General features: G+C 40.4%; 1 protein-coding gene across 1 annotated transcript in view; it reads left to right on the top strand.

Annotated features, from left to right (window-relative positions):
- Nucleotides 1-12,406, top strand: part of LOC134414970 (uncharacterized) — an 81,011-nt gene that overhangs the window by 44,755 nt on the left and 23,850 nt on the right. The window contains exons 27-34 of the mRNA XM_063150297.1: nucleotides 366-405; nucleotides 2,777-2,835; nucleotides 3,992-4,090; nucleotides 4,859-4,916; nucleotides 8,482-8,543; nucleotides 9,479-9,506; nucleotides 11,699-11,745; nucleotides 12,326-12,365. Of these exons, the coding sequence (XP_063006367.1) occupies nucleotides 366-405; nucleotides 2,777-2,835; nucleotides 3,992-4,090; nucleotides 4,859-4,916; nucleotides 8,482-8,543; nucleotides 9,479-9,506; nucleotides 11,699-11,745; nucleotides 12,326-12,365 (433 nt within the window). The remainder of the gene's footprint in view (nucleotides 1-365; nucleotides 406-2,776; nucleotides 2,836-3,991; nucleotides 4,091-4,858; nucleotides 4,917-8,481; nucleotides 8,544-9,478; nucleotides 9,507-11,698; nucleotides 11,746-12,325; nucleotides 12,366-12,406) is intronic.

Raw genomic sequence — 12,406 nt, 5'->3', positions numbered from 1 at the left:
ATCTGTACTGGTTTTCAGCTGTTTTATTAGGGTTTTTTTGAAGGAGGAGAGAGAGCAGTTGGATCTGGGCTCTTCACCATCAAGCGCCTTTTTAGTTAGGCAATATGTGGGTCTAACTTTTTAAATGACTATTTGTACAATCTGGGTGGTCTAGAATAGCTTCTTTGGACTCAAAGTAAGTTTGTGTATAGACTTGTTAATAAAGATGGTGTGATTTGGTCACAATTTGTGGAATACACCTGCATTTGTTTTACTCCCACCATCCCCCAAGAACTGAGCAAGTAGTGAAAGCAGAAAATGCTATGGGCTAATGAATATAGTTTAAGCTACACCAGGTATTAAAATTCCTTTCGTGTGCTTTTAAGGAATCTTCTGAGAACTCTGGTGCAGATACATCTGATACAGGTGGGTTCTTTCATGTACTGTTTGTCTACCCTTTCTTGAACTTTGTTGAGAAAATGGAAGATAGTGAGGTTTTGACCTTGTATTCCCAAATAATTATTGGATTGCATTACTTAGTGGGAGCTGCCTTTGACTTTTTAAAAGTATTTATACCTGGTATTATTCAACAGTTTGATTCTAGAGCAAATGAAAACTTGCAGTGTTTTTCATAGATTCAGCTATGGCTGGGCAGTAGCCAGCAGTTAATGGCTGAAAGGGAAGTTGTACTAGAGTATGGTTAGCTTGGGGTTTCCCTATGCTGCTGTTCAGTTAGCTTGCTCATCCACATAGCTGCCTCTAAGGCTGGCCATTTCTTCCCTGTTAAGGGAAATGTTTCCTACTGTCATTTGTGAGGATAGCTTCAAATAAGCATTTGAATGATGAAGTAATTTCTGCCAATTTAGAAAGCAGGCCATTTTTTCGGCCTCCTCAATGAAAAGTGGGAAAAAGACTTCAGAGACACCTGTAGCTTGGCTTCTGTAAGTTCCTTTGACTTTTGCACTCGTGGGATAAATGAGTGAAGTGCTTCAGACTCTGGTATTTTCATAGCAGCATCCAATAAAATGATTATGAGCTTCTCCTCCTCTTACGAATGGTCTGCGAAGCGTCTGGTGAGGATTTGTAGAAACCTCTGTAAGTTCCAGCTGTCTCCAAATCCTGTAAGATGTAGACTCTAGATTCTTCCCATGAAAAACTGAGTGCACTGTGGTGTTCTGGCTGTTGGTAGTTGGTTGGGTGTTTTCAGGGCGCTTTTTTCTTGGTTGGGTTTTGGTGGCTTTTTGATACATAAAAGCTTACCAATAGGGCTCACTAACTTAAGGGAAGAAATCAGTCCTTAGCTGTTTTAACGAAAGTTTTAGTTTTGGCAGGTGTTCTCCATTTTTAGTATTCATATAGAATACTTCACACTAGTCAGGGAAGGCAGAGATTCTTCCAGGTACTAAACACTATTTTTGTGTTGAAAGTGTGCAAAGCTTGTCTACAGCAGGTAAAAGTCAAGTGGAGCAGCTCTCACCTGGGCCAGCAAGTCTGTCCTTAATAGGGAAAGTTATTAGGATTACCATTTCTTGCTTTCTCAGGAAGTAGCATGGCAGAGTAAATCTAACAATGTCTTGTATCCAGCAGGATGCTATCACAGAGGACTGAATTAATTTGGAGAAAGGGATAGAGAATGATAGTGTTTTGGATGCACCTCCTGTGAAATAGCTTTCTGTAGTAAAGGTCATAGTTTTGCGAGAGGAAGGTGGAAGTTGTCTTTCTTCCTCTCTGTTTTCCCTTTGAGGTGCAAAGGTGTTAGTGAATTTCCCTTTTGGCCTTGAAGACCACTTTTGGATTCCCTGGAGAGAATACTTTTAGTTTTCCATTCTGTGCCATGGCCCACTGCTAATTACTGAAGATCCTGTGACTTGAAAGTATGATTGCCAGCACATTGAGGATATGCTAAAACTAGATTTTGGAGGACTCACGCGTAGGAGAATTTTCCACTTGTATACAAATCAACTCATGCTCTGATGCAAGCTATTTGTTAATAATTTAAAATTGATGTGATGGGGTCAGCCATTCTGTGAGACAGGAGTTGTTCCCTTTATCTCAAGAAGCGCCCATTTCTGTAGCAGTCCAGTCTGTTCATGCGGATGAACATTTAGGAAGCAATCTGACAGGTTTGTGCCCAGTAGTGCTGGAGGAAGAAGATTGTATGGCAGAAAGAGAAATAGCAATTTAAGAGTAGTATGACGAGGCAGTGATGTGGTAGTACCGTAACCAAGATTTCTTTCACTCACGGTTCCCAGGGTTATTCCCCTCTCCTTTTTCCTTCCCTCTGGTGAGTGCAGGGCAGTTCAGAAAGCAGGGCTGAAAATGCAGTCATATATTTGATGCTCATGGACGACTGATTTTAGCTAATGATGAATTGGAAGGTCTGCCTACATCGAGGAAAACAATATTTTGTTGCATTCCATTCACCAAACCACCCACAGAATAGAATACCTAAAACTGAGTGACCAGAGTCTGTCTTGCTTTTTCATATTCTCAAGTCTTATTTCTCACTTTGTGAGTCCTGAGGTGGTCTTGGCAACAGGAAGCTACTAAGGGGAAGCGTGAGAGAAAATCCTGTTGGCATATTTAGGAATGTAGTGGGGATGGTTCATTAATGATTAATGAATCTTGGAGAGCCTCAAAAGAAAGAGCTTTAAAAATGTTTCACTCCCTGAAGTATTTAATATAAATCGTAAAGAACTGATGGCAAACAAAGTTTCTTAACCCTGAGTGTGTGCTTAAAAATATTTCTGTTTTGAGTTCAGCTATATTTGATTTAATATTTACCTTCAAATTGCAGGTGAAGAAGGTGGTGATGTAGCCTCCGTAGGAAGAAAATTTGAAGGAATTCATCTCAAGGTAAAACTTTTGGGTGTCCAATAGAATGTAGTGATTCAATAGAAGCTGTTAACTATTTGAGTTGTTTACACCTGCCTGATGAGCTGATGCAGTCAGCGGAGGACTTGATATTGTCTGCATTTTAATGCACATTTTTGGCAAGTGAGGGGTTCAATAATTAGTGTCACAGAGACCAATGACAAGTGATGTTATTGTCTTGCTAATAGCAGTGGGCCAGAGAAAGGCCTACAGTGTACTGCATCAGCAGGCATCCCTGAGAAAGGCTTTTCTAGCTAAGGAAAAAGAGAAACCAGATGGATCTTAAGGTGAAAACGCTTACAAAAAGAATGGTTGTTCACCTGGGGGTCTAGCGTAAGTGGGTTACATGGTTTGAAGGAAATGGTAAATGAGCAGTAATGGCTGCCATAACAAAAGCAGGCTGGAATCTTCTGCTGTTGCTTCCCAAACTAGACCATGGTCAGGACTAGCCAGACTATTTACAGTGTTGAGGAAATATACAACATGCACTTTGTGTTTGTGAAGCCATTTTAAACCTGGTGTTTGCTAGCTTCAATAGCGTTGCCAAAAATGGGATTTGCTTTCCTCACTTGTCTAGCACTGTGCTGGTGTCCACTCTCTGACAACAGCTAATTGAATCTGCTTCAGAAAGTGACAGTTTAACTAATGAATTGCCTTGTATCACAAAATTCTCTGAGGTTCTACATTGAGGGTCGTTGCAGAATAGGCCTTAATTTGTATATGGCTTCCCACAGGATGTTGGGAATACAAGTAGAGATTTGCAGGTGTCATTGTCAGAGTTTTGTAGCCATTTTTCTTTCTTTCTCCTTTCTTTATTTGTTTGGGATTTTTGTTGGTTTTTATCAGAGGATCTTTAAGGCAGTGTTTGCTGTTCCCTGAATATTCTTGTTTATTATCCCTTTTTATATATCTTCACAGATTGTTCCTTCTATGGAATTATAGGGTTTTTTTTTTTTTTGCTGGGGGGCACGTGTGGAGGCAGATTTTTGCTTAAAATGTGTACATTAAAAATAACTTTATGCAGGTTGCATATATTCTGATCTGAAGAACACTAGTTTGCAGTAAATCAGAATAGTCAGTTTGGAGTTGCCTGTGCCAATAAGTTTTATGTGTTTTAATAATTTTGTTTTCCTCTAAGAATCTGAATGTAGATGATGGACAAAACCTGAAGAAAAAAAGAGTTCCAGTGGATGTGATATTACAAGGTGATGAGAGAAATATTCCCAAATGGATAACGGTAAGATATTTCTCCTCTTCTAAGTCATTAGCTAGTTAGAATAAAATCAAAGCTCTTGACCTGGGCAGCAGTTAAATGCATTCTGACACAACTTCTCTGTGCTTCTCCCATTGTTCTTCTGCTTGATGTCTGTGTAGATTTTGTAGGATCTGGGGGTTTTGAGAGCTATGAAATGTAAGAAACAGAGCAAATGTTTTTGAAATGTATTTTCCGTTTTTTTTTTTTTACTTTTATATGTTATTCTTGGAGCCCTGATGTGCAGGTTGATCTTTGAGCTGTCAGTTTTCTTAAAAGTGTAAATCTGAGCTTTGTAGAGGCTCAAAGCAAAAGAATTAGCTTTGTTTTGATTTGGGGAGCAAGGAAGGTCAGAGGTGAAGTGTCAGGATACAGCTTCTCTTTTCTGCTGGAGCTGCCAGAGATGTGTAGATTACTCAAGTGTGTGTGTGTGTGTGTGTGTGTGTAGATATATATCCATGGATAAATTCTTATATTTGGGGTAGGGATTAGTACATGACATGTAATGTATAAGTTGAAAAAATGATGAATAGCTTTCCAAGAATAAACTAGTAACTCCTAAAACTTCCTACTGAAGCCTTAGACTATGTGTTTTCCATTTTGTCTGAACTTGGCTGAGCCCTTAAAAGGCCATAACTGTACATGACCCAGAACAGCAAGAGGCAAGGAAGTCACAAGTAAGGTTTTGATGATATGTTTAGCATGCAAAAAGCTCAGAATGTTAGATTGTTTTTTTCTTTTTATGTTTTTCAGATACCAACAAGTTCGTCAAAAAGTCGTCGTTCAACTTTGCCGGGGCAAGAACTACTTGGTACAATTAAGTCTTTTGTCTGTTGTTCAAATGTATTTCTTTAAAAAATTTGGATTCATCAATATTGTTTAGGAAAAGTGTTTCATTTCTGGGGAGGTTTTGCCTTTGTATTTCCATAGAATTACTTGGTTGCTTTAATTACTGGCCAAAGATTTTGACTGGCTTTTTGTAATATTTTCTGCTGGTATTCAACATTCAACATTTTTGATTCTTGAGCAAATGAAAACTTCCAGTGTTTTTCTTGGTCTAAGCTATAGCTTGGAAGTACCCAGCATTAATGGCTGAAAGAGGAGTTGCAGTAAAGTATATGATTAGCTTTGGGTTTATATATTGTGGTATTCAATTAGCTTGCTCATCTACTTAGCTGCCTCTAAGGCTGGCAATTTCTTCCCTGTCGATGGAAATGTTTCCTACTTTGATTTGTGAGGATGGCTGCAAATAAGCATTTGAATGATGAAATAATGTCTGCCAATTTAAAAAGCATGCCATTTTTCTCGGCCTGCTCAATGATAGCTAGAAAAATATTTCAGACGCACCTGTAGCTTGGCTTCTGTAAGTTCCTTTGCCTTTTGCACTCGTGGGATAAATGAGTGAAGTGCTTCAGACTCTGGTATTTTCATAGCAGCATCCAATAAAACGATTATGAGCTTCTTCTCCTCCTCCTCCTCCTCCTACCATAGACCTGACAGTAAGAACTCCTTAAAGCTACAATGTTTGCATACTGTATGTGCAGACTTACTAAGCCATGCAAGTGTTGGCAGCTGCAGAATATTTAAGTGCCACGGATACTGTATTTTACTAAGCTTCACAAAGGTGTGTTGTTTCATATGTACAGTATAATACCAATTGTTTACTCCTTGTGCACTTTTAGTTTATTGCATGCCCAGTTTTAGACAAGACAATGGTTATTAGCAAGGTTCAGGGTAAACAAATGGATAATGTATGGGTGACTTGTAGGTAGAATCAAAATGGAGAAGACTGAGAGGAAGCAAAGGGATTGGTGGGCTTGAATGGATTGTGTCTTTTCGTGTCCACTTAGTATTCTGAATACTGCTCTGATTAATTACAAGCACCAGGGCGTAGTAGGTAGACAGTTTACTTAACTTGTCATTGCATGTTCCCATGTGGCTAACATGAATCCAAACCATGTGGGCCCATGACAATATTTATCCAGTTTTTCATTGTGATGGTTGATGCGTTATAGGGCAATAATGCTTATGGAAAGCTTATTGAGGGGAAGCATGCTATTGTTTTAAAATAGATTCTATATAAATATGGGTTTGAGTGGGACTTGTGACTTAGTATCTTGGTGGCTTTTCTGGGAAATTAAATGTTTCTGGCAGATTTTATTATCACTGAAATGAAGATTATGATACGTCAGGGCTTGGTGCTGGCTAAAAGCCAGTGCATCTACCAAAGAAAACCATTCTTTCTGCTCTGCTGTGGTTGAGCATAGGAGGAGGAGAGAAGAATTAAAAAGCTTGTGGGGTGAGATAAGGAATTGGAGAAAAACACTTTAAAAGGTATGAAGGAAATTTTATTTACACAATCAAAAAGATGATAATGAGAATTAAAACCTTTAGAGTACTTTTACCTACCGCCCCCCCCCCCCAACCATCCCCTGCCTTTTTTTATTTCTCACTGAGAGCATAGGAAGAGAAAAGTATGGGGGTTTTGGTGAGTGTGTGGCTTGTAAAACTTCTGTTTCAGTTCACTTAGGGAGAGGAGTCTCTTGCTATGCCATGGGGTCCTTTCTGTGGGAGATGGGAGGGAATTTTCTGTGATCTTTTTATTGTGGTTTGAATTTTTACAGGTTGCAGTCACACCTGAAACCTGCTTTGACGAGTGTCAATGGGCAGAGTGGTCTTCTCACAACTGCCTTGTGCCCCTGGGCCATTAGTTCATGGGCTGCAATTTTTAAGGATGAGCTGTTGTAGTATAAAAGCAAGTGTCCTCTTCCTCTGTCTCTGAAAGCAAGGGTTATTCTACCTCTCTCTCTCTCTGCTCAGGCCTCTCACAGATCACAGCTTCTCAGCATGTCCAAATTCTAGCCTGAGCGCTTCTTTGTCATGGGATTCGGGAGCATTCTCCATCCTTCTAGCTACTTCATTAATTACAGGGAAATAATTTGTAGTATTCTAATCTTCACCACAGCTTGTAGAAGAATTTCAGCTCTGAGGCCTGGGGCTCTTCTTGTCCCCATCCCTTCTTTGCACCGGCTTTAGTGTCACTCTTGTGTTCCCCAGATGTCTTCACCCTTCCTTGTTTTTGGATCTGGGAGAGAGTTGGTGTTTGTAGGTTCGTCTGTTCTCACGTGCTATCAGTCGAGAAGATTTTGCAGAGTTCTGCAGTGTTGAAAGGCGGATCCCGTCCGGGCTCTGCGCGAGAGAATTGCCCGCTGTGAGGGCGAGGTCCCCGCCGGCTCCATTTCGCGCCTTCTCTTCACGTGGGCGGCGCAAAGGAAAAGCCGCCGCCGCCCTGGCCCGTCTGTCTGCAGCACGGCTGCCCAGGAGCGGCCAAGGGAACCGAGTTCCTTGCGAGCCCTGCCAAGACAGCAGCGCCCTGGTCGCCAATTCCAGCCGCGCGTTCCCGGCCACGCGGCCGCTCCCGGCACTGGTGTCGGCCGCGTGGTTCCTCGCCGTGCCGGACGGGCCCGGAGCGCGGCCCTGCAGGCTCCACCAGGAAAGGAAAGGGAGCGGCGCCACTCCTCGGAGAGCGCAGAGATCGAGAGCTTCTCGCGGTGTTTCTGCTGCTTAAATACGTTGGCATAGAGGCGTTACCAGCTTCTCTAACTGGCTTAGCGGCATGCCTCTTCTCAGAGCCAGCCGGCAATTAGTTTTGCCAGGCCCAGGAGAAGCTTTCAGCAGCTCTTCCCAGAAAATCACTTCCATGAGTGGCCTTCTTCCTCTTCACCTAAAATGAAGCCCTATAAGAACTACCACGTTCATGAATTGCCGTCTCAGTTTTTATAACTTCCTGGAGAGATCGGAGAACTACCACTTGTGCACCAAAGGTTTTTACAGACTGGCAGGCTTGCATTTCATACACATTATCCAATGGGAGAGGAAGGAAGCATTCAAGAGTACTGTAATAGACAGCTTTGCATTGGTAAAGGATTGGTTGTTCTTTTGGTTAGTGATCTCTGTTCAAAATGGAAGGAGTATGGATCTCGGTCCCGTAGAGCCTTAGTTATGGCTTTAACTAACCCCAGATACCATGGAGTCTGCATTCATTGACTAAAATCTAGAACCTAAAATCTTTTGCCTCTTTTCTCCTCTTGCTTGAATAAGGGGCTGTAATGCTCTTGGGATTTTAGCTCAGTCTTGCTGGACTCAGCATGTGATGCTCTTTTTTCTCTTGCGTGACTTCTCAGCTTGAATTGCCGTATTCTCCTGGTTTGTTTTCCTTTAAATTTTTATTTCAGCAAATGTGGTGGCAGACAGTTCAGATTTGCTAATGTTTTGTTATTCTGTAATATGTTGTTCCTAAATGTTTGTTAGAGTGATATTCAGTATAGATGGTATTATGATAAGTGGTAATATTTTTACTTTTTGTTTTTTTCTAGGACCTAAACGACAGAACCGTACGTCAAGGAAAGATGCTAAAACCTGCAAGAAAGGATTTACGGTATTTAATAGTACAGTCCTACCATGCAGCCAAAATGCAGCAGTATTTCTTTGTGGATGGATAGATAGATAGATAGGATTATATTCTAATCTTGCCATGCTATAGAATATTTTCAGAGGTATTGAGAAGGTCATCACCTGCTTTACAATAGAGTTTTAGGATAGTTTAGGTGTTTCCGATGCATCTGGCTAAAGAGATGACTATTTATCAGTGGTTAGCACCACTTGTAAACCTGGAGAAATTTTTTCTTTCAATTGCTATCTGTTGGGAATGTGTGTTTTTGGAACTCCTCAGAATGCATTCCGTGCAGTTAATGCATTGAATCAATTTATCTTTGTTCTTTGATTCAGCAGGGGTTTCTGGTTTCATCTTTGGTTTCTGTATTTTTTCCCCTGTGAAATAATGCCAAATATTTAAAGAATCTTTGCAGTCTCACCGGTCAGTGTGTCAGGTAAACCCATGGCCTGTATGGCGTGCCTTGGCAGTAACACAGGAGCTGTTCTGAGCCCCACACAGTGAGGGCATGATGAGGAATGCAGTTCAGTCTGAGGCAGCATGAGTGGATTAATGGAGACCAAGAAGAGGCTGTATTTAGGGTTCCCTTTCCACTCCTGGTAATGCCTTGTGCACAGTCCACTAAGCCTTGGCGCCCAGGTTTCCCAACCAAATCCATAAAAGACTGTGAGGGAAATTCTGTGTCTCAGCCTCTTCTGTGGGCGCAGGTATGTTCTTGCAGTGACTTTAGCGGCAACAGGAAGGGAAAAAGTGAATGATCAGGTAAGTTTTACAAGATACTTGTGGCTTTTCTGGTTAGGCCAGGGAAACCTGAGAAAATGGAAGGGATTTGTAGTTGTGGGCTATAGCAAAGTAAATGAATACAATGGATAAAATTATTTTGCTATTCTTTGATTATTCTGACTTTTTTTCTCTTGCAGCGTACTAGACAACAGCAAAGGAGAAGAGGTAGTGTTTCTTTTAAAAAAATCAATTGCAAAATGTCTAAATATTTTATGTCATTCATGAAAAAAACTTTTATTTGGAGCACAAGAGGACAAAGCACTGCCTAGCACCAGTCTTCCTCCACAGCACTGCCAAAAACCTTGTCCATACAGTGGTCAGATACAGGCTTTGAATCAGCCTAAGAAATCCCAAAGTAGAGATGTAAAATAAGGGTCTGGTACAAAAAGTTTCAGATGGTCCTGACCTTTACTTCTTGTTCCATTTGGCTAATGAGGCAAAGTCATTCAAAAATGTGGCTATAGTCTCTGATAAAACATGGAAAGAAAGTTAGATTTTTTTTCAAAGATACTGTATTTAAAGTTACTTCGAATAAATATTTTGCTAATCTTTGCAAATCTACTTCATGGTCTGAATGTCCTGGAAGCTCTTACAGAAAGGAGTTTGCATGGTTGTCTTAAATGCTAGAAAGTCTTGATCTTTGTAATTTTAAATGTAGTGTACTCCATTTCAGATGCCCTAGAAAGGCAGAAAAATGGGTAATATGTGTTTTTCAAGTCATCCTAGGAAAGAAATTTCTGACTAAATAATAAAGTTGGATGAACAACTTTCTTATGAACAACGTAAGCTTGAGTAGATTTGTATTTTCCGTTGTATATTTATATATTCCATAAAAAATAGAATACTGCAGATTTTTTCCAGCTTAAGAAAACCATACATTGCTCTGGCTTTGTTGAATTGAAACACAAAGACACATGACAACATATGAACTGTCTGGTTTGGGTTGCTGTTAGCCTTAAAAAAACCCAAAAATCAAAGCAGCCCATAGACCTTAAACCCTCAGCCCAAAACAGATATATGTCTGACTATGGATGTAATGCTAATGTACAGATTTGATTTACTCACTTACTCTTAAGTGGACCTAAGTGTTTTAAATTAGGATACATAAAGGTTTGTGCTAGGAAGTCTGAACATTAAGCAAATACCGATCAATGGACGCCTCCCCTTAGAATATACCTCGTGTTGTTTTTTTCCAACTCACAATTCTGCATTTTGCTAGGTTTAAGTTTTCCTATTTGGGTGGCATGTCCAGCACCTTCATCAAGCTTTACTGATTCAAATGTGACAGTCCTTTGAGTGGTGGACTTTTTTGTTTTTTCATCTATGGCAGCTCTCAGTGAAGGAAGAGCAGGTAGAATGAATTTCAGCCTCCCAAAGAAGTGATATTTTGGTCATATATCAGCTACATAAATTGCCTTTTTTTCCTTGAGAGTTTTTTGGGAACAAAATGGGCTTTGTGGTGCTTCTTAGACCTTGCTCAGTAAGGGATTTCAACTGGACACCACTTTATTCTTCTAATGCCATCTGTTCCCAATCCAGATATGTTTGGAAGAGGCACTCTGGCTTCTAAAAGAATATGTTGTTAAGGAGGTGTTACAGTAGTGTTTTGCAAAAATCATGAAGATTAATTTCCAGAGAAGGTTACAAGCTTAAGCCAGAGCCTTCTAGTTACGTGCTTGTTGGATTTGCTGAGAGAGTGGTTTTATAGCCACTGGTTGGAAAATTGTGCTTTGAATAATTATCAGTGGTCTGCATCCAGACTTGGGAGAAAGATGGCGGTTTGTATACAGGACTTGTCCTGTGCACTTTATTGGCTGTATACTTTATTTAATTAATTAACAGAAGAAGGAATTAATTAACTCTCAGATGATAGCAGGTAGGGTTGACCACTGAGAAAAGTGTCTGACAAATTAGGGCTAGAAGTGAAATTTCTTCAATTTCATGCAAAGAAGTTCAGAGTAATAGACTTCCTTTGCAATAATCAAATGCTGAAGAGACAATTTTGAAAGCTGCTTGAGCCAACCAAGGATATTGCACTCTGCTGTAAAAGTAGCACACACCATGCTAGAAGATATGCACAAGTGCCTTGAACATGAAGCACACAAAACAGGTTTCCTGCACTGTTCAATAGTGACCAAAAGTGTGCTGGAGTACTTTGGTTTGTGTTTCATTGTAGTGTGATTGGCCAGAGGGAGAGGGAATGAGAAAAAGAAACCAATTACTAGAGCCACTGGTGATAGGATGTAAATAGAGGGAAAAATAAAAGAAATTGAAAACAGAAATAGGAAGAGAGGGTGAGTATTATGAAAGTAATGCAGTTTTTATTTTCCTCTCCCATTCATGCTACAAAATATCAGAGAAGCAGAGCCATGATCTTGGAGATGAGAACTCACCGGCACGCCAGGTATGGGTGCTGCATTGCATCTGTTTTGATGGAGTGTTGCAGGCCAGGCTGGGTGAGCCTTTGAGCAATGTGGCCATCACAGAGGGGGTTGGTTCTAGATGATTTTTAAGGTCCCTTCCAACCCCAACTGTCCTATGTTGGCCTCTTTGGGAAAATGTATTTGTGGAGTCAAAAGCTAAGAAATCATTTATGAGCAGGTGGTCCTGTGCCACGATATCTGTACTGGTTTTCAGCTGTTTTATTAGGGTTTTTTTGAAGGAGGAGAGAGAGCAGTTGGATCTGGGCTCTTCACCATCAAGCGCCTTTTTAGTTAGGCAATATGTGGGTCTAACTTTTTAAATGACTATTTGTACAATCTGGGTGGTCTAGAATAGCTTCTTTGGACTCAAAGTAAGTTTGTGTATAGACTTGTTAATAAAGATGGTGTGATTTGGTCACAATTTGTGGAATACACCTGCATTTGTTTTACTCCCACCATCCCCCAAGAACTGAGCAAGTAGTGAAAGCAGAAAATGCTATGGGCTAATGAATATAGTTTAAGCTACACCAGGTATTAAAATTCCTTTTGTGTGCTTTTAAGGAATCTTCTGAGAACTCTGGTGCAGATACATCTGATACAGGTGGGTTCTTTCATGTACTGTTTGTCTACCCTTTCTTGAAC

This window comes from Melospiza melodia, chromosome 2 (assembly GCF_035770615.1).
Source record: "Melospiza melodia melodia isolate bMelMel2 chromosome 2, bMelMel2.pri, whole genome shotgun sequence".
Taxonomy (NCBI): Eukaryota; Metazoa; Chordata; class Aves; order Passeriformes; family Passerellidae; genus Melospiza; species Melospiza melodia.
This window is presented reverse-complemented; position numbering and strand designations above follow the sequence as displayed.